A 27,246-nucleotide genomic window follows, 5' to 3' on the forward strand; every position below is an offset into this window, starting at 1 on the left:
ACAACAGGGTCATGGGCCAAACAAGGTTGAAGGCCTGTGGACTATTGTATGGAGGCAGATTTGTCTGAAAATTATCTGTGTGAACAGATCCACAATCTGTGTGTTAATGTGCAATATGAAAACATAATAAACCTTCCACAAACACAAAAAAAAAGATCTGTAAACTCGTCCTTTACTTCCTCTCTCCGTCCTTCAGATATTTTGCCTAATAATAGAGCTGATCTGCAAATACACAAACAAATTCCACAAAGGAATCTGTGAATACATGGAATTAATTTAGGAATTAATTTAAAGCATTTACGACTTACCACTTTCAAACAGGCATTTGTGGATCCAGTTTTTATTTGTGAATCAAAAAAGGCATTTGTGCATTTCAATTCTACGCCTGTGGATTTGCATTTTACACACACAGACTTTTGAGACAAACTTCACAACAAAGTCAGAACGAAAAACCACTTCGGCCATTTTTCGGATAGCGTGTGATCGCCATCCGGCGACGTCATGCCCACATTTCTAAATAAGAGCACGCGGTCTTTCTATGAGCTGTTTTTTTTTTGTGCATTGATGCATTCGTTATTTTATTATGTTGATGTCACACAGTGAGTATTAGTGTGTGTTTATTTGTTCTGTGTACCCTTACTCATGTAGTTGTAAATGTCTGTGTAGAACTGCACTGTATTTAGTTAGGTTACATTGTAATAGTCAGGCTACATCAACTGTTGTAAGATATGACAAGTGCCAGTACCCTGGTTAAGGCCTTTCAGAGTGTGGCTGTTGGTGCTGATTGTTTTTGTTTCCAAATGCCATATACTACACCTCCGCCATTTAACGCAGAGACACTGAGGAACCAGATCCCCAAAGCCCAAATCCAGGGTAAAGGGGTTTAGTGAATGTGGTGTGGAAGGCGTGGAGGAGTCTCAGCGTGTCAGAGGAAACGGAGTAGAAGAACAGAGCGCCAGCCGACCAGTCCAGATACACTCCTACTCTGTGACGACCAGAGGACGGAGGGAGATCTATGACTGTTCTACTGCCATTGTAGCAGGCTGAGTAATGGTCATTAGAACAAAACAGACTCCAGGACTTGTCATTCCATCCGAGAAAGCAGTCATGACCCATTCCTCTCCTTCTGATTCCTCTGTATGTCACCCCTATATAAACCTCTCCTTCCCTCTCCACCTCCCAGTAGCAGCGCCCACTCAGACGTTCCCTACACAACACCTGTTCCTTACAGTCAAATCTCTCTGGGTGATCAGGGTGCGGCTGCTCCACTTCCACCTTCATCACCTTGCTGTAGTTCTCAGACAGACAGAGTTCTCTGTGTGCTGTGTTTGGATCCAGCGTGAGTTGAACACCATCTGGTGGAGAACAAGACACAATGCAGCAGCAGTTTATGATCTAACATCCCTGTTTGGTTCATATATTGTGGATTCATCAACAGACAGATTGTCCATTTATTTGCAGTGTGATGAAGGCACACAATGCCCACCATCATCTTCATTCTCAGTAGGATCTGAATGGATGGACTGTACTGCTGTGTGGATGGACTTTCCATCTCAATAGTTGACAGATAAAAAGTAATGAAACAAAATAAACAGACACTTACACTTCCTCAGCCCTGGTTTCAGCCTCCACACTCCGCCGTGCTCCACACTGGGAAGAACACAGTCAGAGCAGAGAGTTCTCTTAGATCAGGGAAACACGGATATTGAGAAGCTACCGGGTCCTCCTCGTAGAAGAGCTTGTCAGGGAGTGTCAGCTGGTCTCTCCGTACCTGAGAGTGTCCAGTCTCCAGCGTGGGTCCTCCAGGCCAGCAGAGAGCTCCCTCACTCCCGCCTCTCCTGGGTGGTTGTAGCTCAGGTCCAGCTCTCTCAGATGGGACGGGTTGGAGCGCAGAGCTAACGCCAGAGAAGCGATGCCCTCTTGTGTGACCAGACAGCCGGACAAGCTACAAACACAACATGAATCATATCGTGTCAACATCAGGAAAACACTGTCTACAGCAACAGACACTGATACATAATACATTGAGATGGAATATTGATTTGAAATTATTTTAGAACTAGTACTGTAAGCCAGCACCGTGGTACTGGGAAGTGAACACATGCAGGGAACAGTTGTTCCTCCTTACGACACTCATTAACAGACAGATGTCATTATACAGAAATAACTGACCACTGATTGACCAATCAGTCAATATTCCAAAGGGCTGTGTAATAATACAAGTCAAGTAGTTTTGTGGGTGATAGTGATACATGTTCCAAAACACTTCAACATATCGTCAGAAGGATTTTCATGAAAATGAACATCATCATTCGATGTCCTCATTCCTGATCTGTGCTGGTTACAGAGGTTGCGTAACACTCACCTGAGAGTGTCCAGTGCACAGTGTGGACTCCCCAGTCCAGCAGAGAGCAGCTTCACTCCTGAATCCTGCAGATCATTGTTGCTCAGGTCCAGCTCTCTCAGACGAGAGGAGTTGCAGCTGAGAACTGAGGCCAGAGCTTTACAGCTTCTCTCTGACAGATTACAGCCTCTCAGCCTGCACACACAAACACACACACACACACACACACACGCACAAACGCACACAAACACACACACACACACACACACACACACAAATATGGTATGTTGCAGCCCAACCGAACATCTGAACATTATAAACAACTTGCCCATCTCTTAGAGCGGCGCTCAGCAGTCTGCAGCTCCTGAGGATCCAATACCCTGCAGCAGCAGACTGGCATGGCAGACTACAACGGCTCAGAGGCAAGAGGAAGCACTGTGCAAGGTAGCAGAAGATGGGTGAGCGGCCGGTCTGTTAGCCAAGCTAAAACCTAACGTGACCATTGTATCCCTCTTTCTGGCCAATGTTCGCTCTCTGGATAACAAAATGGATCTGATCAGACTTAGACTGAGCGTTCATTGAGAGATGAACTGGTCATCATTCTGCTCCCTGCATACCGCCCTCTGCTGAATTCAAGGAACCCAACAAAAAAAAGCATCACTGTGTGGCCCAGTAACGTGGCCTCTGATGCTCCAGGGCTGTTTTGAGTGTATAGACTGGCAATTCTACAGAGAGGCAGCAACAAGTGCTGGAGATGTGGACCTGGAGCAGTATGCGTCAGCCATCATCAGCTCCATTAGCAAGTTTGTGGATGATGTTACCACCACCAGAACAGTTACCATTCAACCCTACCAAAAACCCCGGCTGAATGCAGTGGTCTGGTCTCTGCTGGAAATCTGACTCCGCATTCAAGTCTGGTGACGCAACTGCACTTAGAGCAGCAAGCAGAAACCTCATTGTAGGTCAAGAGGGCCAAAGCTACCTATGCTCTCAAAATCCAGGGTCACTTCTCCACCAATGACCACTGGATCATGTGGAGGGGCATCAAGAGCATCACAGACTACGTACACCACAATGCCCTCATCTATGGGACTCATCTCTTCCTGATGCTCTTAACACCTTTCATGCTCGTTTTGAGGGTCCAACATTTCTCCTGGCTCAAGGCTCAAGGTTCATCCCCCCGCCAGGTAAAATGCCCCTCAGTGTGAGACAACATCCCAAACCCGGTTCTTAGGGACTACGCACATCAGCTCTCAGAGGTGCTGACAGACATCTTTAACACCTCACTTTCCCAGGCCCAACAGGAGTGTCCCAACATGCCTCCATATGAATGACTATCGCCCAGTAGCACTCACCCAATAATCATGAAGTGCTTTGAATGGCTAGTCATGACACACATGAAGAAGACCACTGACACCACAGAAGACCCCACCCATACGCAAACAGACAGAGCCGCTCCATTAGAGATGTCAATTCTTCTGTGGTTCACCTGCCCCTCACACACCTGGAGAGCAAGGACTACGATCGGTGTTTATGCACCGAACAGTTCTGGGGACTCCCTGAGGGGAATTTGGAACTGGCGAGGTCCTCCAAGAACTAGATACCGTCAAGGGCTTTTTTTGTGGCTGCGTTCGCACTGCACTGTAAACTCTGAAGTGACGTGAGGCAACAGGGTTTCAGTAATGTTCTGTTAAATTTACACTATAACTTTCACTTATTACACATTATCAGTCCACTAGACTCTGTTTCTGAACAAATATAAGATGAGAGATATGCAATCCAGTTGCTGAATCTTCACTTTAACTCTAACTCACTCTAATCTCAGATGGACAAGGCATTATTTAAAAGTTAGTTTCGACTTTCATAAGGCACGAACTTATATCGTGCTCCCTGTTTCCTGGGAGCAAGATATTCGGCCATTTCGGCGATATGATTCAATTTACATTCCATTCCATTCGTAGAATTGATATGGCGGATTTAAATTCTAGGAATTGTTCTCCCCTGGTGATAGGTTTTCATGCTCTCAATCTGAAATGTGCCACTTTCGTAACAGAATCATTGTTAAAAAACAATAAGTGCAGGAAATGAGAATGTTTAAAGTTACAGAACAATAGAGGAGTCATGCTACTACAGTAAGCATGAACTTATGAAAATAATGAAAAGAAATGACTTGAAATTAAAGGATTAACCTGAATTTTGCATTTTCCAACCATTTTTATAATTTAATGATTCAAATATTATATAAAAAAAACCACATTCAACATTATGTCATTGAAGCACAGTACACATTAGACATCACAGTAAACAAGCACATTGAAGTACAGCACTATCCAAATGTTACCATTAAAAGCACTAATTGTGTTTCTTAATGTGTAATGTTTTGTTCTGCAAATATCTGGAAATGCTTCTCAAATTTTAAAGGCTGATTTCTCAGAACGTCTGTTTCCAAAACTTTCTTTAATAAGTCATAGCTTCCAAAATATTTGATACATAAGTGATACATTTTTTTTAAAGCTCTGATTCTGCACTTACATATTATGTGAAGAAAAAAACCCATAACCTATTTGACAGATTTATCGTTACTTGAAAGTCAGTTTGACAACAGCCCACACATGGTTGACTCCAAGCAGCAAGGGGACCACACCCCTTCCACTGTCCTCCATATTGCCGACAGGTACACAACAATAAGTCCATAAAACTACTTCCTAAGCATGAAGTAAAAGGTAAAGTCTGTTCCTGGGCCTGATATTGTTTTTTCTGCTGGAATGATAGTATTTTCTTTACATACTGTAAGTGAGGTTTAATTTGATGTGCAGGGGGAAGTGGATTAATTTGTTAATTAAACTCAGTAATCCACATCGGGACTGTCACATCGGCTTGTACACTCACTGAGTACTTTATTAGCCTTTAGTACTTATTAACCTATAAGTACTTTATCATTTAACACCTGTACACCTAGTTATTCATGCAATTATCTAATGAGCCAAATATGTGGCAACAGTGCAATGCATAAAACGATGCAGATATGGGTCAGCAGCTTCAGTTAATGTTCACATCAACCATCAGAACGGGTATATATATATCAGTGTATATTGATAGTTATTTACAGTTAACATGCATACAAAATCTCAATATGTTTAAAATGTCCTTTGGATCAAGGTTCAGAAAAACTGACCTGAGACTGTCCAGTACACAGTGGGGTCTCCCCAGTCCAGCAGAGAGCAGCTTCACTCCTGAATCCTGCAGATCATTGGTACTGAGGTCCAGCTCTCTCAGACTAGAGGAGTTGGAGCTGAGAACTGAGGCCAGAGCTTCACAGCTTCTCTCTGACAGATTACAGCCTCTCAGCCTGCATATCAACATGCATACAGATAAATAAATAGTTTCATAATAGATATACAGATATGAACTTAAAATATCTCCTCAGATGTGAAAAAGCTCACATGGAATATATTGTATGTATGTTATCTGTGCACCTACAGAGATGTTTTGGAGGCTTTGACCACGGGCAGCAGCCTCAGAAGAGCCTCCTCTGAAGCAGAGTATTTCTTCAAGTCAAACACTTCCAGCTCCTCTTCTGATGACAGTAAGATGAAGACCAGAGCTGACCACTGGGCAGGGGAGACTTTCACTGTGGAGAGACTTCCTGATCTCAGGTGATGTTGGATTTGCTCCACAAGAGAACGGTCATGAAGCTCATTTAGACAGTGGAACAGGTTGATGCTTATTTCTGGAGAGAGATCCTTGCTCAACTTCTTCTTGATGTAACGCACTATTTTCTGATTGGTCACTGGGATACTTCGTGTCTGTTCCAGTAAGCCTCGTAGGAGCAGCTGATTGGTCTCCAGAGAAAGTCCCAATAGGAAGCGAAGGAACAAGTCCAGGTGTCCATTGACACTCTGCAAGGCCTTGTCCACAGCACTCTGGTAGAGGGATTCTAAGTCAGATTTCTTTTTAAAAAGCTTGGATAACTTTGATGTTGGTTGTGGTTCTGACAGCACATTGACATCAGTGCTGGTGAATGTCAGAAAGACATAAACAGCAGCCAGAAACTCCTGAATGGTCAGATGGACAAAGCAGAACACCTTGTCCTGGAAAAGCCCACACTCCTCTTTAAAGATCTGGGTGAAGACTCCTGAGTACACTGAGGCTGCTCTGACATCAATGCCACACTCTGCCAGGTCTTCTTCATAGAAGATCAGGTTTCCTTTCTCCAGCTGGTCAAAAGCCAATTTTCCCAGGGACAGAATGATATTCTTGCTCTCTGTATTCCAGTGTGGATCTGTCCCAGATCTCCCATGATACTTGACATTCCCCTGTATGGACTGAACCAGCAGAAAGTGGATGTACATCTCAGTCAGGGTCTTGGGCATCTCTCCTCTCTGGGCTGGTTTCAGGACGTGATCCAGAACGGTGGCAGTGATCCAACAGAAGACTGGGATGTGACACATGATGTACAGGCTACGTGATGTCTTGATATGGGAGATCATGGTGTTAGCCTGCTCCTCCTCTGTGAATCTCTTCCTGAAGTATTCCTCCTTCTGTGGGTCTCTGAAGCCTCTCACCTCTGTTACCATGTCCACACACTCAGGAGGGATCTGATTGCCTGCTGCAGGTCGTGTAGTTATCCAGATGCGTGCAGATGGAAGCAGGTTGCCCTTGATGAGGTTTGTCAATAGAACGTCCACTGAGGTGGACGCTGTGACATCAGTCCATATCTTATTGTTCTGGAAGTCCAGAGGAAGTCGACACTCATCCAGACCGTCCAAGATGAACACAACTTGAAAGTGGTCATAGCTGCAGATTCCTGATTCTTTGGTTTCAGTAAAGAAGTGATGAACAAGTTCCACCAAACTGAAATGTTTCCCTTTTAGCAAATTCAGCTCTCTGAAGGTGAATGGAAATGTGAAGTGTATGTCCTGGTTGGCTTTGTCTTCAGCCCAGTCCAGAGCGAACTTGCGTGTTAAGACTGTTTTACCAATGCCAGCCACTCCCGTTGTCACCAATGTTCTGATTGATTGATCTTGTCCAGGTAAGGGTTTGAAGATGTCTTGACATCTGATTGTTGTTTCTTCTGTCACTGGTTTCCTGGAAGCTGCTTCAATCAGTCGGACCTCATGTTCCTGGTTCACTTCTGCACCACCTCCCCCTGTGATGAAGAGCTCTGTGTAGATCTGATTCAGAGGTGTTGGCTGTCCTGCTTTCGCGATTCCCTCAAACAAACAATGGAACTTCTCCTTCAGGTTCGACTTCAGTTTACGTCTGCACACCGCAGGAAGATTTACTGAATGAACAAACAACAGAGGACATCAATGAGTATGTGTTAAACTCAACAAGATTAATGTCAATACTTCATGCTATGAAAGGTGGCCAGGAGCCGATCCGCTGGCTGCAGAAGCGCCACGCCGAGCTTGAGGGCTTTGATGGGGGTGCATGGGTGGAGATTCGATGTGTGCATGGGGATATTCACATGTATCAAATTTTTGCGGCTTGAATTTCATTACAAAGGAAATAGCATAAGATGAAGGCCGTGCTTGGCTCCAGCCTATCATACTCTCTGATTTTGGGTATGAACTGGCCAGGGTTTAACATGTTAATGTGGGAGGCTGGGGGAGTGCACTCACGGTCGGTAGGGAAATGTGATGATGAGATATATGTAAGTGGTACACTGCATGTCCCGAGTGCCCATTAGTCAACCCTAAGGCTACACCAACTGCACCATTGAGGCCCCTCCCCCTAGTCGAGGCGCTGTTCGAATGACTTGCTATGGACCTCTTGGGCCATTAAACCACAGTGCCCCTGGGTGTTGGTCCTAGTGGACTATGCATCCCGGTACTCCAGTGTGCAGTATAACGGCTAAAAGTGTGGTGCAGGCACTGTTTTGGGTCATCTCCCGAGTCAGGATTCTGAAGGAAATCCTCACCAACCAGGGTACTTTGTTTATGTCATGTACACTTTGGGAACTTTACACGCTGTTGGGAATCCGCTCAATTTCGACCACCATGTATTAGCCGCAGACTGATGGATCCAGTAACCATCTCTCATCAGGCCAAAGCATGGACGTGGCAGTGTTACAGCAGCACTCCTCTGATGTCTTATCCCGCCTGCCAGGCCGCACGTCCTTCAAAAACCCCAGAGGTAAAGGTACGCTCCCAGCCGTAGCGCCTGCTTGAGCATGAACCCAAAGTTATGCAGGTGGAATTAAAGGAGATAGTGATAGAGGAGTCTAAAGGCGACTGGTGTAGCCCCATAGTCCTGGTGGGTAGGCTGGGTGGGTCGGTAAGGTTCTACGTAGACTACTGAAAGGGGAGTCAGGTGTTGAAATTTGACGCGTACCTGATGCCTCTGGTCGACAAGCTACTTGACCAGCAGGCACAACTCCATTTTTTTATGACACAGGATTTAACCAAGGGCTACTGGCGGCTCCCCCAGCCCCCTTTCAGAGACTCTTGGACCGGGTTCTGCGTCTGCACATGGCATACGCTGCTGTCTACTAGGATGCTGTGATCAATACCAATGACAGCTGGGCGCAGCCCATGCAGCATGTGGGGGCAGTACTCGAGTCCATAAGGCAGGCTAGGCTTATGGCTAACCAGGTACATACAACACATGGATCGACTGTCCCCTTGCGAATGTCTCCAAGCTATACCTCTGGACACATACACATACATGTAGAGAGCTGTTCAGAAACCATTATAGTAAAAAGCAGAGAGCCAGAATGTAATGTTCCTTTAAATGTGTGAATCTGTCTCTTACTGCTCTGGAGAGAGTCAGCCAGATCCTCCTGTTTCATTTTCCTCAGGAAGTGCAGTGTGATCTTCAGAACCCCCTCTCTGGCGCTCCTCCTCTGCTCCTCTTCCTCACTGTCCACCTCATCATCCTCTTTCTCCCTCTGCCTCACTGAGCATTGTGGGTAATCTGGACCCAGAACCTTCTTGAGCCTCTTCAGCTCCTTCTTTACAAAGGTGACCATGTTGTCCTCTAACAGCTGGAACAAAGGAACATCAGTGAGAACTTTACTGTCCTGGATTCACATCCCACTGGCCCAACGTGGAAGCATGGAGACGATTGGCACCACAACACATCCTGCTTCATGTCATTTGGAGTGTGTTGGACATTTACACACCAGGAATAAGGAGTCCAGGTCTGTTTGATGCTGCTGTCCAGACAAACCACTGGTGACCTGTGACCTCTGCTGGTCTCTGTGAAGAACACACACACACACACACACACACACACACACACACACACACACACACACACACACACACTCACACACACACACACACAGTGGTGTGGGGGTGTTGTGGTTTTAGCAGCCACACCTGTCTTAGGTCTAGGTAATTGGACCCAGGATCAGTGTGGCTGTCTGCCTGTTGCTTGTTAGCGCAATGCGCTTTACAAAGAATTACAAAAAAGAAGAGAGAACATAGTTCTCAGCGGGTCATTACAAAAGAATCCCCCTGAAACAACAGCAACAACAAAAGCAACAACAAAGACAACAAAAACAATAATAAAAGCGACTCCAACCACAGTGGCAGCAACAGCAACAGAAAACAACAACAGCAGCAACAACAGCCACAGAAACAGCAACAACGGCAGCATCAACATCGACAGCAGCAGCAACAACAACAGCAGCAACGTACACGCAAAGACGTCACCGGAACCGGAAGTCATGTCTCTCACCGGAACTGGAAAGGTCACTCAGGTTAAAGATGTTTAAGTCGAGGTATTAAGTTACGTTAAGTTGAGGTATAAGGTAAGCGAGAGTTAAGTTTCTGTGTAAGGTTAGCAACAGCAATGACAACACCAGTTAAGGTATAATGTTAGCAGCACCAACAACAGCAGCAACAAAATCAGCAACATCAAGAGCACACAAGCGAAGACGTCACCTGGACCGGAAGTGGTAGCTTTCACCGAAACCAGAAATCTCCTCATCTGTATTGAGTCAACCGTGTGTACCATCTCACCTCAATGAAGTAAAGCACAGCAAAGACGTCACCAGAACCAGAAGTGGTAGCCCTGATCGGAAATGAAAATTTCAACTGTGTGCACCATCTCATCTTAATCCAGTCACGGTCCTTTAATTAGCGTCCCTAAGTTACGGGTCAAGTTTCCAAACAGACCTCGGGAGAGAGATCCTTTTGACTCTCTCTCTCTGAAAACACACCCTTCTTATGATCCTCTAACTGTAATATTACAACAGAAACAACCACAGCACAGAAATAGCAGCAACATCAACACCGGCAGCAACAACAGCAAAATGAAGCAGTAACAACAACAGCAACGCACACGGAGAGACCTCATCGGAACCAGAAGTGGTAGCTCTCACCGGAACCGGAAAAGTCCCTCAGGTTAGAGATGTGAGAGATGTTGAGGTACAAAGTTAGAGATATTTAAATTAGGGTATAAGCTTAGAGATGGTTAAGTTTACATTAAGCAGACGCTTTTATCCAAAGCGACTTACAATTGTTCAAACACCGATGGACGCAGCCATCAGGAGCAATAAGGGGGTTAAGTGTTAAGTTTAGGTATAAGGTTAGCAGTGGCAACAACAACACCTGTTAAGGTATAAGGTTAGCAGCACCAACACCACCACCAGCAGCAATGACAACACTAGCGGTTACTGTACCAGCAGCAACAATTGCAGCAACAAAAACAGCAGCAAGAGCAGCAGCGACAGTGCACAAGCGACGACGTCACCGGAACCGGAAGTGGTAGCTCACACTGGAACCAGAAATCTCATCTGTATTGAGTCAACAGTTCTCAGGGAAGCAACGCACAGCAAAGACGTCAGGTCAGGTATAGGTATAGGACGTCAAGTTTAGGTATAAGGTTAGCAGCAGCAATGACAATACCAGCAGAAACAATAGCAGCAACAGAAAACAGCAGCAGCAATAGTAGCAGCAACAGAAAACAGCAGCAGCAATAGTAGCAGCAACAGAAAACAGCAGCAGCAATAGTAGCAGCAACAGCGCACAAGCGAAGATGTCACCGGAACCGGAAGTGGTAGTTCTCACCGGAACCAGAAATCTCATCTGTATTGAGTCAACAGTGTGTACCATCTCATCTCAACAAAGTACCGCAGAGCAAAGACATCATCAGAACCGGAAGTGGTAGCCCTCACCGGAAACGGGAATTTGAACTCTGTGCACCGTCTCATCTTAATCCAGTCACGGTCCTTTAATTAGCGTCCGTAAATTACGGGTCAAGTTTTTCATTCTGACCTCGGGAGGGAGATCCTTTTGACTATCTCTCCGAAGACACACCCTCTGATAATCCTCCCACTGTAATATCACAACAGAAACTACAACAACAGCAACATAAATAGCAGCAGCAGCCACAAAACAACGACAGCAGCAGCAACATCAACTCCAGCAACAGCAACAAAAACAACAGCAAAAAAAGACAACAACAGCCGACACGCTAAGAAGTCACCGGAACCAGAAGTGGTAGCTCTCACCGGAACTAGAGAAGTCACTCAGGTTCGAGTGGTTAAGTTGAGGAATAAGGTTAGAGGTGGTTAACTTAGGGTACAGGGTTAGAGATGCTTAATTTTAACCGTAAGGTAAGCGAGGGTTAATTTTAGGTATTAGGTTAGACAGTGTCTGTCTGTCAGTGTCTGTGTCTGTGTCGGAGTGCGGAACTACCACACACACACACACATTCACACAAAAGATGATGTCTTCTTGAAAAACACATTCTTGTATGTGTTGTTCAGACACTAAATAAATATAGTTTGAAAGTTCCAATGGGAGAAAAAAAATGGCCTGGGACTTGGACACAGAGCGGCCCACCACCGCGAGTGATGTTTCTAAATACATCTTCACACTCCACTCCCTATGATACGGTGCTATCCTTGGCTGTTTTTGCCTTTTTCCCTCTCCATTTCGAAAAGCATAGTTGTTTGCTCAGTTGAACTCTAATTAATAAAAAAAAGGGCGGTATTAAACAATCAAATTTTTCAAACATGACGGACAAGTTCAAGTTTACAGGGGTCACTTGTGCACCCCCAGCCCCACCTTTTATTTAAGACTTTTGGATCGTTTGTTATAATACGTTCAATTTGGGACGAAAGAATGCAGAACAGACTCAAAAGCAAAAGTGTTTTTAACAGGTTTATTGCAGACAATCAGGGTTAGTTAACCAAAGTCCAAATGAGCTAAGAGTGTGAGTTGCAGAGTGGGCAGGCGTGGCAGAGATCCTTCTGGAGACTGGAGACCAAAGGCAGGTGGCAAGAGGTGACTGGCTGACTTGTGTATATATACAGAGAGAATTCATATATACAGACAGAATTCAACATTTTAACAAATGGCAATTTGCCATAATGAAAAATACATTGATTACGACTACTAAATTAAAATTAATGATTGGTCATTTTAAAATGGCATGTGCCAGAGTGCATCAAGACAGGTTGAAATGTTTGCACCAGTTGATATCAATATCCAAAATCACTAGAAGGCTTGAATTCAGTGAGCTACGTGTTATTTTAAAGTTGAAGTGGTCATTTCTTTATTGTCTACCTACCTACACCGATATTCAAATTTTTTGGAATAAGACCAGTGAAACCCCTCCCTGTCCATTACGGCTGCTTTAATTTACATTTGTCAGCGCCAGGCCAAACTCACACTGCCGATCAACAGTGCAGCTGTGGTGGGTGCTGAAGGGCATTCACTAAATCTCCCAATACTCCCGATGGCTGGTTCCGACCAATTAATTTCCTCCTGACTTCTTCCCTCTGCTCAGTAGAGTCTGATAACAACAATCTCCTCTGTCTCCATCATCTGTTTGAAACGCTTACCTCTTCCTCCTTGAGGGGCGGCCATCTTCGAAACTAAGAGGTTGTGCCATTGACCAGTCACTCTTCATGGAGACACAACTGGGTTCAGGACAGTCTGCTTTGCCCTGATGGAATCTACAAGATAAACAATAACCATCATCTGGAAGTCAGGATTTGAGGATGTTTAGCTATCATATTCTATCATCTATTTGTTTAATCCTCACCTCTGCTTCGTAGCCTGATCTCCATCTTTAGACTTTAAAGGTATATTTGGCCTAATTAAAATACATAAATTACGACTACTAAATTAAAATTAATGATTGGTCATTTTAAAATGGCATGTTACACAGTGCATCAAGACAGGTTGAAATGTTTGCACGAGCTGATATCAATATCCAAAATCACTAGAAGGCTTGAATTCAGTGAGCTACGTGTTATTTTAAAGTTGAAGTGGTCATTTCTTTATTGTCTACCTACCTACACCGATATTCAAAATTTTTGGAATAACACCAATGAAACCCTTCCTTGTCCATTACGGCTGCTTTAATTTACATGTGTCAGCGCCAGGCCTACATAACTTGGCAGACCCGGTCGATTTGAAACTCACACTGCCAATCAACAGTGCAGCAGTGGTGGGTGCTGAAGGGCATTCGTGAAATCTTTCAACACTCCCGATGGTTGGTTCCGACCAATTAATTTCCTCCTGACTTGTTCCCTCTGCTCAGTAGAGTTTGATAACAACAATCTCCTCTGTCTCCATCATCTGTTTGGAACTCTTACCTCTTCTTACTGGAGGGGCGGCCATCTCTGAAGCCAATAGGATGATCCATAGACCAGTCACTCTTCAAGGAGTCTGAGCTGGGTTCAGGACAGTCTGCTCTCACCTGATGGAATCTACAAGATAAACAATAACCATCATCTGGAAGTTAGGATTTGAGGTTTAACTATCATATTCTATCATCTGTTTGTTAAATCCTCACCTCTGCTTCGTAGCCTGATCTCCATCTTTAGACATTAAAGGTATAATCAGAGATGGGTCACTCTTGATGGAGACCCGACTTGGTGCAGGACCCTCTGGACTCTCCTGCTCCTGGGCTGGGCTTCGACGTAAAACACACACACACAGCTTTTCTTCAGACTAATGAAGGTGTAGTGACATCACTGCTGAGCTCCGAGATGGACAACAATCCCAGACAGTCATCATAATTCTTAGCTTTGCACAGGCTGACATGTTCCCCAGACGGGGTTCTTTTAGCGGTCGGATGCCCCTCCTTTCTCTCCTCAGACTCATTCATGGTTGACTGAAGACCTTTAAATACAGAAACCACGATGATGTCACAGTATTCCACTAAACCACAAGTGGCCAGACTTTTGCCCCCGGGCAAACAAAGCCTGAGTTCAACAAGATTTAAACTCAAAAGGCTTACTACAAGCTCTGCATTTAACTAATAGGGACACACTTTGCACTGCAAACCATAAACAACAATAACTGCATTTCTAATTAATTGGAAGAAGGCTTGCATATCTAAGTGATCAGAACAAGCCCTGTATTTCTACCCAATTCAATGCAGCAAACAGCACGTTTTACTGATCAGATTGAATCAGGGATGATTGTTTATCCTCCAATTTAACTGCATTTAACCAGAACTGGAATGATTTCCAGTCTCCATGAAGTCACTGTACATCCATTGGGTCAAAACAGGAATATACTTTTCTTGACCTTGGGTCGTGTGACCGTGTGGTCCTCTCTCACCCAGTCCACGAAGTGCTTCTCTCGCGCTCACTTGTCTGTATTCTCTGCTTTGAGATTCTCTTGCTTGTTTTAATGTTTCCCTGTTCGAGTTTGTATTTCAATCGTTCCTTTCTATTCTTTACAAGTTAGAAAGGAATGACTTCCTGCAACACCAGATTGTTCTAGATGTCCTGTCTATCTCACCCCTACCAGTTAGACAGGCAGATAGACAGGTATATCATTAGTGAGACATATAATCTGTTCGAGAGGTATCTAAGCAGCAAGACAGATATACAGTATGTGTCTTTTACATACAAAGCTTGAAACTAAAGTATTTCCCTTTACCTACCTGGTGTTCTGCATGATCCGGACTGCAGTTTCTTCAGTCCAACCAGTCCAACCTCTTCAAATTGAAGGTAAATGATCAACAATAACCAATGTCACATTCTAGTTATCTTCAGAAATACATGAGCTCATACCAATACAGTGTTGGGAGCTGTGTTCCTACCTTATTGCTTCATATGTCTACTGGTTGGTTCAAGTTAGTTGAATTCACTGAGAAATTTGACCGTCTTGGTGTGTAAGAAGCCTTGTTCGTGCCTGTGTTCATTCGTTCGTCCTCAGTATCAGTTTAGTATCCAAGTGTCATCCCATGAGTATGTCGTCAAACTGGTCCAACCGGGAAATGCTTACCAACTCCCATATCAGCTGGTGCAGATGGACTGTGTCTCCAGCAGGTGTTAGTTAGCAGCTCACCGAGCAGTAGCTCCAGCTCACACAGAGAAGGTGTGACTGCAGGTGGAGATCTGGCTCTCCAAACCTCAGTGAGCAGGGTACAATGAGGCAACTCGACCCTTCCTGCTTGACAGTACTCTATTTTAAACCTTGTGTAACATTATTGTTGCCGTCTTTCTGTGCTTTGGCAATGTAAGAATGCTTGTCATGCAGAGAGAGAGAGAGATGTACTTTGAGTTTAACACATTTATTTTCCTCGTGTCATTCAAATCGCCCACAAACAAACGTAAATAAAATAAAATATAAGTCGTACAAGGAAAAAAATAAAACCTACAACGGGGAAAAAAAAAACGACATGCAGTCACACCACAACAGTCACATTATATGTATTTTTTTCACTGCAACATGTATATTCTCCTGTTGTAATTTTAGATTTTGTTTTTTGTTTTCCATTTGCTTTGGAACCAGCATCTGCTTAGAACACCCCCCCGAAGACCCCCCTGATTACACCTTCTCCTTTTCTCTCCTTTACTGCCATAACTATCACAGAAAGAGGCTGCGTGCCGTAATTGCTGTTGTCATTTTTTTTGCCTTAATCAATTATGTTGTCTCAGATACATAGTGTTGCCTTTTGTTTCTATGTTTGTGTTATATGTTGTTGTTTGTTTCTATGTTTGCATTATATGTTGTTGTTTGTTTCTATGTTTATTTGTCTGATTTGGGGTGCTTCATTTAAACATCTGTTTAATTAAATACTTAAACATTTAGAAAACAGAACATTTCAACATTATATTGAATGTTAAATAAAGTGCAGGGAGCTCCTAACAGCATTTCTTGCAAACTGGACGGAGATTTTGAAGAGATAAAATAGTTAACTACATAGCTCCCCAAAACAGGTACATTTTACTGTAAAAATGAATAAACAAAGTCGAAAAAAATAAAACCGGTAAAACTTAAATTCAAATTTGAACCCTTCTCTCCAAGTCTCTTTCCCTCACCTTCACTCTCTGCCTGTCTCACCTCTCTCCGTGTCTCCCTCACCCGTCTCACCCACCGTATTCTCACAGTGTATTTTGACTTTAATCTCAGATTCCGACTTCATTCTCAAAACTCAATTGAGACGCGAAGGTGGAAATTCCAAGTTTATCCTCGAAAGGTTATTCTGAGTTTATTCTCGAGGTTTCGACTTTCAATTCAGAATTCCGAGTTTATTCTCGAGACACAGGGAAATGACTCATTGGATGGATCAAGGATAATGACAGTGATGGCAGTGTTTCCCTACCGCGCTGCGAAAACAGGAGAGGGTAACGACCGAGCCGAACGCGAGCAGCTTTTTGTTTGCCCATCGCGTTTCACTGAAAGAAATTCGGCAAATAAGTACGATTTTCATATACTGTATATGTCTTTATTTTGCATATCCGTAGAATTTGAGAGTCCCGACAAGCGCCTTCCCTGCCGAGCGCATTTGATTAGTTATTTATTGTAATCGGCAGCTACATCAGACAAAATAGCGAATCCGATAACCGGTTAAAATAGGGATTTCGGTTCAGATTATCGACCAGGCCGATTAATCAGTCGACCCCTATTTTGAACGCGCCTCGTGTACGAAAGAAGGGAAGCGAGTCTCGCTGGGTGATGAACCGTCCTTCTTTTGCTGAGTTTAATAGACAGTCAAAAAATATTTGACAGTCAAAATATTTTGCTGTTTTCCTCTTATATTTGTAAATTTGGCAAGAAAGAAGTTTACTGGGTTGATCATGTACAACACTTTAAAATGAATTTCTCTGCTCTTATTTATTATGCAGAATATGAAGGGCATAACCATTTTTTCCACTTTATTTCATCAATATAAGACTTCCCAAAGAATTTTCCCCTCGGCGCAATTTTGTTTATGTTTTGGAAAATTTCTGGAATGTGCTTATTGGTCCATTTTGTGGTCGTCCCATCAATTCCATTTAATATCAATTACCATCCCCATAACCCAAATGGCGCTTTGCGAGGTGTATTAAGCCAACTGGGATGGCCTTAACCGGAGGGTCACATCCTTTGAAAGGAATAGGAATGAGAAAGTTGTTTTTATTTTGAAATTTCTCATATGATAGGATTCTGCCAGACTCATCAAAAATATGAAAAGTATGATCGATACCTCTTGAATACCAATCAGAGAAAGATATTGATGTCTTATGGTAACTTCAGCAACTTTATTCCAAGTTAAAGTTTTGCAGGTATAACACATTTTCCAAGACACAAGAGTTTGCTGGTGACATTTCGACAGTTTGGTTGGTAGTTTGGACGGCAGGAGATTAGAACGTTCCACATTTTGAAGTTCCACGTTGAATTTGCAGAAGATTGAAATGTTCCTAGATTAAAAGGTATTAACCACATCATTGAATTGTCAGACTCTAAGACCACCCTCTGCTTTCTTATTTAAAATGATGGACTCCTTTATCTACCTATTTCGTTACCTTATTCTTCTTCTGTATTTCGATCTTCGAAATGAAATGATGAACACCTGCATTCACCTGTTCGCAGGCGGCATCGTTCACACAGAGACAGGGAAGGAGACACCAAACGAGTCTCGGCTTTGGATAGAACAACTCTAGCAAATACTGATAGGTCTCGTTGCAACCAGTAATTAAAATGCATTTAATTCTGTTTCGTAATTTTTTTTTTTTTTTCAAGAGTGAAAAAATTGCTTGAATTGTTCTTCGCTTTTTCAAGCCACTTAGCTCTGGATCTGCCTGTGCTGAGTCCAAGTGAATTGGGTCAAGTTTGATTTCGATTTCAGATGTTTCTAATTCATCCTCTGGTGTAAGTGCATCTTTTAAGTGAGTAAGTGCAAGATTTCAACATATTCAACAATTCAGTTTCTTCCCAGTTTCTTGACTTTTTTGTCTTTAATTCCACTAACATGGCATTTCGTTAAGAAAATAGTGACACTTGCTTGATCAATAACATGACAAATGACTTGGATTCCTCATAAACTGTTGAATCCTATTTATTTTAAGGTGGACAAAACAGTTTACAAAGTTCTTGGACAGACAAAATAAAAGCAGAGTGCTCAGATCATGAATTTAAAAGGCAAAACAACATCAATAAACTGAAATAAATTTCATTCATCAAATTCAAAAAGCTGATAAAGAGATAATTAAAAGCAGATAAAAGATAACGACACAATAAAAAAGGGGCGAGGTCACATAAAAGCAAATCTATAAAAGTGGGTTTCAAGAACTGATTTAACAGAATTCACTGACTCTGCCGTATCTACTCAGAAAGGTCGTTCCAAAGCCGAGGGGCCCTGATAGAAAAGGCACGGTCACCTTAAGTTTTAAGAACAGCCAGAAGGGCTCCGCTCTAGGATCTAAGGCTGCGCACAGGCTCAAATGGGGTCAACATATGTTATATAGCTTGGACTCAGACCCAGACGTGCTTTTAAAGTGATCAGTGATAAAAAACAGGGAGCCAATGGAGCATTCTGGACTAGTTGGAGGCGAGGATACTACACCTCCACTATCTGACACTGAGACCCTGGGGTACCACACCTCCACAACCTAAATCCAGGGTAGAGTGGTTCAGTGAATGTGGTGTGGAAGGTGTGGAGGAGTCTCAGTGTGTCATCGGAAACGGAGTAGAAGGACAGAGCGCCAGCTGACCAGTCCAGATACACTCCTACTCTGTGATGACCAGAGGACGGAAGGAAATCTATGACTGTTCTAAGGCCATTGTGCCAGGCATAGTAATGATCCTTGTAACAAAACAGGCTCCAGGACATTTCATTCAATCCAAGAGTGCTGTCATGACCCATTCCTCTCCTTTCGATTCCTCTGTATGTCACTCCTACGTCAACCCTTCCTCCCCACTCCACCTCCCAGTAGCAGCGCCCAGTCAGACGTTCCCTACACAACACCTGTTCCTTACAGTCAAATCTCTCTGGGTGATCAGGGTGCGGCTGCTTCACATCCACCTTCATCACCTTGCTGTTGTTCTCAGACAGACAGAGTTCTCTGTGTGCTGTGTTTGGGTCCAGCGTGAGTTGAACACCATCTGGTGGAGAACAAGACACAATGCAGCAGCAGTTTATGATCTAACATCCCTGTTTGGTTCATATATTGTGGATTCATCAACAGACAGATTGTCCATTTATTTGCAGTGTGATAAAGACACACAATGTCCACCATCATCTTCATTCTCAGTAGGATCTGAATGGATGGACTGTACTGCTGTGTGGATGGACTTTCCATCTCAATAGTTGACAGATAAAAAGTAACAAAATAAACAGACACTTACACTTCCTCAGCCCTGGTTTCAGCCTCCACACTCCGCCGTGCTCCACACTGGGAAGAACACAGTCAGAGCAGAGAGTTCTCTTAGATCAGGGAAACACGGACATTGAGATCTGCCGTATCGGTCATTTCCCTTCCAACATCATGGTCATATGTGCTGTCTAACAACAAAGCACGTTCCCCAGCATCCCAATATGATTGACCTCACGGTTGTAGAGAGTATTCCTCGTAGAAGAGCTTGTCAGGGAGTGTCAGCTGGTCTCTCCGTACCTTAGAGTGTCCAGTCTCCAGCGTGGGTCCTCCAGCCCAGCAGAGAGCCCCCTCACTCCCGCCTCTCCTGAGTGGTTGTAGCTCAGGTCCAGCTCTCTCAGATGGGACGGGTTGGAGCGCAGAGCTGAAGTCAGAGAAGCCACGCCCTCCTGTGTGACCAGACAGCCTGACAGGCTACAAACACAACATGATTCACAACGTGTCATATATGTTATTCTGTATATTCAACTTGGTGTGAATAGGGATAATGTGAGTTCGTTTTATGGGCGATTTAAAAATAGCTGTTGCCTTGAAATGTGGTTTAGTTGATGTGGGCACATACAGGATATAGGACACATATTCTAACAATGCTTTCATCTTGTCACAACAAGGCCACAATGAGTTTCATGTAGAGATTGACTAACACCGACCTGAGGGTGTCCAGTGCACAGTGTGGACTCCCCAGTCCAGCTGAGAGCAGCTTCACTCCTGAATCCTGCAGATCATTGTTGCTCAGGTCCAGCTCTCTCAGACGAGAGGAGTTGCAGCTGAGAACTGAGGCCAGAGCTTCACAGCTTCTCTCTGACAGATTACAGCCTCTCAGCCTGCACACACAAACACACACACACACACACACGTTAGGAACTTACTGTATATCCTAACAGAATGTGTTGTTTGTACCGGTTTAATGACAAATCATACTTTGAAATTCTACCACAGAGATTGTACACAAATCACATTTAACGGAATTAATAATACATCTACAAAGACATGATTGTGTGAATGGACTCATGGCATGATTTGGCTTCACAACACCTGGATCATGCAGCATCACATCATGCTGTGTCCTTTTGTAGGAAGTAAGGATTCAGAGTAAAAAAGCAATTATCAATCAGATCAAAGTACATTTTGAATGTACTTAGCTCCCTCTGCATGTTGCTGGAGGAACCAAGGAACACACCTGAACTCATTTCAGTTCAGGTGTGGCTGCATTGGAAGCAGGTAGCACACACACGCATAGATATACTGTACTCAGAGCTCCTTTGTTTGAATCACAGACTTATTGTTAAAAAATATTGGCAATGGAATCAAAGCATTAATTTTTTAACACTGGACATTCGGTTTACTTGACCTTTTTCAGTCTCAAACGCTGGTCAATGACATTTTTTGGAAAAAGGCGGTGGTTAAACTGTACTAGTTATCTAAGAGAAAATGGAATAAAATAGAAAAAAAAAATCTGAACATATAAATAATGATTTACCGCAATATGATTATAAAATTCATTGATGTATTATTAGGGGTCCCGCCCAAAGGATGTGAGCCCTATTGTCAAAGTTCAGACTTTGAGGGGTCCAGCACGAAGTGCAGGAACCCTATTGATTTTGTTCAGATTATTAACTGTCCAAGCCATTCTCCGGCTGAAAGGGCCTGCTGCTCAAAAAACTGTGAAAGCCACAACCACCAAATTTATGATAGGTTCGATCTGTTCCAAAACTAGGAAACACAGAAAATGGGATTCATCGGCCAGATGGTGCACTATAACAACCACTTTTACGCTTTGTCTAATAGCTTCTGAAACGTTGGTCATGGAAACAAAGTTTTTGCGCCTATGGATTCCTTGGGTGACGCCAAGTCTATGATGCATTGTGCTGTCTATTTGCGTCATATTTTCCGCCATTTTGAATTTTGTCCAAAAGGTATTTTTCCTAACTCCTCTCCTACTAACAGGTAGTCCAATGTTCATCAAGCTTGGACCACAGCATGTCTGGACTGCTGGACATTTGCTACACCTCAATGTTTGGCCACAATTCATTTTTAAAGTTTACAAAAAAATTATATTCTACATAATCTGCCATAACTGAACAATGCATTTAGATATCAACATCCAGTTTGGTACATAGGAGAAAGGCATGACTCTGAGGCACTGTGAGAAATCTGGCATTGTTTGGTATATGGCTTTGGTAATCGTATAACTTTCAATTGCCGCCATTTAGTTTTATACATTTGGTCCTATTTTCACCGAGATTGGACCACAGCATGTCATGCATTGCTGCCTGCAGCTATATTTTAGAAAAATATTGTGTATATATTATTGTGGTACGAAGGAGTGGTGTTGGCACCATCTGCAGGTAGGGAGAGCCAGCATTGTCAACTCAAAGGGGAAACCGAGGCAGGGCTGTCTGACATTGGTGACGTTTGTCTGAAAAGCCAAACGTCTTTATTTCTGTTTCAATAAATACCCAGCGCAGTCTGGTTTTCTGTTACACCTGCCTGCTGGTCCATCTCTCACCCTGCAACAACTACAGAGTTGTCACAATTATATACATTATTTTTTTTATAAAGTTATGTCACCTATATGTAATAGTGTAAATTGACATGGTTCTTTACAGTTGTAAAAAATATGTACAAAAATCTCAAATGTTTGGGTCAAGGTCAACACTGACCTGAGAGTGTCCAGTGCACAGTGTGGACTCCCCAGTCCAGCAGAGAGCAGCTTCACCCCTGAATCCTGCAGATCATTGGTGCTCAGGTCCAGCTCTCTCAGACGAGAGGAGTCAGAGCTGAGAACTGAGGCCAAAGCTTCACAGCTTCTATCTGACAGATTACAGCCTTTCAGCCTGCATATCAACATGCACACAGATAAATAAATGGTTAGATATTAGATAACTTACAATATCTCATCACATGTTAAATGGATTCCAGTGAATATATGATATCTGTGCACCTACAGAGATGTTTTGGAGGCTTTGACCACACACAGCAGCCTCAGAAGAGCCTCCTCTGAAGCAGTGTACTTGTTCAGGTCAAACACTTCCAGCTCCTCTTCTGATGACAGTAAGATGAAGACCAGAGCTGACCACTGAGCAGGGGACAATTTCACTGTGGAGAGACTTCCTGATCTCAGGTGAAGTTTGATCTGGTCCACTAGAGAATGGTCATGAAGCTCATTTAGACAGTGGAACAGGTTGATGCTTCTTTCCGGAGTGAGATCCATGCTCAACTTCTTCTTGATGTAACGCACAATTTCCTGATTGGTCACTGGGATACTTCGTGTCTGTTCCAGTAAGCCTCGTAGGAGCAGCTGATTGGTCTCCAGAGAAAGTCCCGATAGGAAGCGAAGGAACAAGTCCAGGTGTCCATTGACACTCTGCAAGGCCTTGTCCACAGCACTCTGGTAGAGGGATTCTAAGTCAGATTTATTTTTAAAATGCTTGGATAACTTTGATGTTGGTTGTGGTTCTGACAGTAGATTGACGCCAGTGCTGGTGAATGTCAGAAAGACATGTACAGCAGCCAGAAATTCCTGAATGCTCAGATGGACAAAGCAGAACACCTTGTCCTGATAAAGCCCACACTCCTCTTTAAAGATCTGGGTGAAGACTCCTGAGTACACTGAGGCTGCTCTGACATCAATGCCACACTCTGCCAGGTCTTCTTCATAGAAGATCAGGTTTCCTTTCTCCAGCTGGTCAAAAGCCAATTTTCCCAGGGACAGAATGATATTCTTGCTCTCTGTATTCCAGTGTGGATCTGTCCCAGATCTCCCATGATACTTGACATTACCCTGTATGGACTGAACCAGCAGAAAGTGGATGTACATCTCAGTCAGGGTCTTGGGCATCTCTCCTCTCTGGGCTGTTTTCAGGACGTGATCCAGAACGGTGGCAGTGATCCAACAGAAGACTGGGATGTGACACATGATGTACAGGCTACGTGATGTCTTGATATGGGAGATCATGGTGTTAGCCTGCTCCTCCTCTGAAAATCTCTTCCTGAAGTATTCCTCCTTCTGTGGGTCTCTGAAGCCTCTCACCTCTGTTACCATGTCCACACACTCAGGAGGGATCTGATTGGCTGCTGCAGGTCGTGTAGTTATCCAGATGCGAGCAGAGGGAAGCAGGTTGCCCTTGATGAGGTTTGTCAATAGAACGTCCACTGAGGTGGACGCTGTGACATCAGTCCATATCCTATTGTTCTGGAAGTCCAGAGGAAGTCGACATTCATCCAGACCGTCCAAGATGAACACAACTTGGAACTTGTCGAAGCTGCAGATTCCTGATTCTTTGGTTTCAGTAAAGAAGTGATGAACAAGTTCCACCAAACTGAACTGTTTCCCTTTCAGCAAATTCAACTCTCTGAAGGTGAATGGAAATGTGAAGTGTATGTCCTGGTTGGCTTTGTCTTCAGCCCAGTCAATAGCGAACTTGCGTGTTATGACTGTTTTACCAATGCCAGCCACTCCCGTTGTCACCAGTGTTCTGAATGATTGATCTTGTCCAGGTAAGGGTTTGAAGATGTCTTGACATCTGATTGTTGTTTCTTCTGTCACTGGTTTCCTGGAAGCTGCTTCAATCAGTCGGACCTCATGTTCCTGGTTCACTTCTGCACCACCTCCCCCTGTGATGAAGAGCTCTGTGTAGATCTGATTCAGAGGTGTTGGCTGTCCTGCTTTCGCGATTCCCTCAAACAAACAATGGAACTTCTCCTTCAGGTTCGACTTCAGTTTACGTCTGCACTCCGCAGGAAGATTAACTGAATTAACAAACAACAGAGGACATCAATGAGTTGATGTTAAACTTTAACAGACATTAACAAGATTAATGTCAAAACTTCATGCTAAATGTGTATGTGGCAGACAAGGGGGTGTGGTTAAGCAATAGGATGTAGTTGGTGGCACTGTCTTCTTCCCATTGCGGGGCAGCTGAAATGGGGCCGCCAAATCAGCCCTGTCAGTGCTGATAGGTCAGATCTGGCTGGAAGAGTCTTCTTATGTGTTTTTTTTCTTGCAGTGAGGATTGCATGGTACAGGATACTGAAAGCCTGTGGACCAGACAGTGAGCGAGCCGAAATTATTAATTAAGACTCACGCCATGTCCATGCCCCACTGCATGAAGGACTCTGTCTGGCTCTATATACCCGTCCATACCTGTGGGTAGAGACTCCCACTAGAGGCACCCAAACAGGGACTCGGGAGGGGTGGAGCACCAGATGAAAGGTGGCCAGGAGCCGATCCGCTGGCTGCGGAAGCGCCACGCCGAGCTTGAGGGCTTTGATGGAGGTGCATGGGTGGAGATTCTATGTGTGCATGGGGATATTCACATGTATCAATTTTTTGCGGCTTGAATTTCATTACAAAGGAAATAGCATAAGAAGAAGGCCGTGGTTGGCTCCAGCCTATCATACTCTCTGATTTTGAGTATGAACTGGCCAGGGTTTAACATGTTAATGTGGGAGGCTGGGGGAATGCACTCACGGTCGGTAGGGAAATGTGATGATGAGATATATGTAAGTGGTACACTGCATGTCCCGAGTGCCCATTAGTCAACCCTAAGGCTACACCAACTGCGCCATTGAGGCCCCTCCCCCTAGTTGAGGTGCTGTTCGAATGACTTGCTATGGACCTCTTGGGCCATTAGACCACAGTGCCCCTGGGTTTAGTTTTGTGTTGGTCCTAGTGGACTATGCATCCCGGTACTCCAGTGTGCAATATAACGGCTAAAAGTGTGGTGCAGGCACTGTTTTGGGTCATCTCCCGAGTCAGGATTCTGAAGGAAATCCTCACCAACCAGGGTACTTTGTTTATGTCATGTGCACTTTGGGAACTTAACACGCTGTTGGGAATCCGCTCAAGTTCGACCAGCATGTATTAGCCCCAGACTGATGGATGGATGAGTTGGGGCCAGAGGTTCCAAAAACGACCGATCCCGACCCGGCCCTGTCCAGTAACCATCTCTCACCAGGCCATAGCATGGACGTGGCAGTGTTACAGCAGCACCCCTCTGATGTCTTATCACGCCTGCCAGGCCGCACGTCCTACAAAAACCCCAGAGGTGAAGGTACGCTCCCAGCCGTAGCGCCTGCTTGAGCATGAACCCAAAGTTATGCAGATGGAATTAAAGGAGATAGTGAGAGAGGAGTCTAAAGGCGACTGGTGTAGCCCCATAGTCCTGGTGGGTAGGTTGGGTGGGTCGGTAAGGTTCTAGGTCAGGTGTCAAAATTTGACGCGTACCTGATGCCTCTGGTCGACAAGCTACTTGACCAGCAGGCACAACTCCATTTTTTTACGACACAGGATTTAACCATGGGCTACTGGCGGTTCCCCCAGCCCCCTTTCAGAGACTCTTGGACCAGTTCTGCGTCTGCACATGGCATACGCTGCTGTCTACTAGGATGATGTGATCAATCACAATGACAGCTGGGCGCAGCCCATGAAGCATGTGGGGGCAGTACTCGAGTCCATAAGGCAGGCTAGGCTTATGGCTAACCCAAAGAAGTGTGCAGTTGGGCAAGGGAGTTGCAATATCTGGGATACCACTTGGGTTTACGATTGGTCCGTTCCCAGAGACAAAGAAAAACCTAAAAAAGATTTTGGGTTTGGCCGACTACTGCAGGAGGTTTGTAGCTGACTTTTGGGAGCTGACCAGCCCTTTCTCTGATTTAACTTGAAAAGGTAGATCTGATCAGGTCCAGTGGATGGAGAAGTGCTAGAAGGCATTTGATAAAGTAAAATCAGCTCTCTGTGGGAAGCCAGTGCTTCTTAACAGTGCTGCTCTTCTAACTTTTCTCTCCCTTTCTGCCTACAGGGCTGGGGGCAGTGTTGTTCTATAAAGCGCTGTACATCAGCTGGAAGAAGTCAGAGCGGGAGTCCAGGTACATACAACACATGGATCGACTGTCCCTTTGCAAATGTCTCCAAGCTTTACCTCTGGACACATACACATACATGTAGAGAGCTGCTCAGAAACCATTATAGTAAAAAGCAGAGAGCCAGAATGTAATGTTCCTTTAAATGTGTGAATCTGTCTCTTACTGCTCTGGAGAGAGTCAGCCAGATCCTCCTGTTTCATTTTCCTCAGGAAGTGCAGTGTGATCTTTAGAACCCCCTCTCTGGCGCTCCTCCTCTGCTCCTCTTCCTCACTGTCCATCTCATCATCCTCTTCCTCCTTCTGCCTCACTGAGCATTGTGGGTAATCTGGACCCAGAACCTTCTTGAGCCTCTTCAGCTCCTTCTTTACAAAGGTGACCATGTTGTCCTCTAACAGCTGGAACAAAGGAACATCAGTGAGAACTTTACTGTCCTGGATTCACATCCCACTGGCCCAACGTGGAAGCATGGAGACCA

At 44.2% G+C, this 27,246-nt stretch overlaps 1 protein-coding gene across 1 annotated transcript; it reads right to left on the reverse strand.

The window, feature by feature from the left end:
- Positions 1–825: 825 nt before the first annotated feature.
- LOC307243042 (NACHT, LRR and PYD domains-containing protein 3-like) lies at positions 826–27,151 on the reverse strand (the record flags this gene model as incomplete). Its single annotated transcript, XM_080017693.1, has 9 exons — positions 826–1,355; positions 1,604–1,650; positions 1,772–1,945; positions 2,366–2,539; positions 5,520–5,693; positions 20,555–20,728; positions 22,568–22,741; positions 22,853–24,656; positions 26,935–27,151. 9 exons carry the CDS (start codon positions 27,149–27,151, stop codon positions 826–828), a joined length of 3,468 nt encoding a protein of 1,155 aa, XP_079873819.1.
- Between the last annotated feature and the right edge of the window lie 95 nt (positions 27,152–27,246).

This window comes from Zeus faber (assembly GCF_960531495.2).
Source record: "Zeus faber genome assembly, chromosome: 17".
In the NCBI taxonomy this organism is placed as follows: domain Eukaryota; kingdom Metazoa; phylum Chordata; class Actinopteri; order Zeiformes; family Zeidae; genus Zeus; species Zeus faber.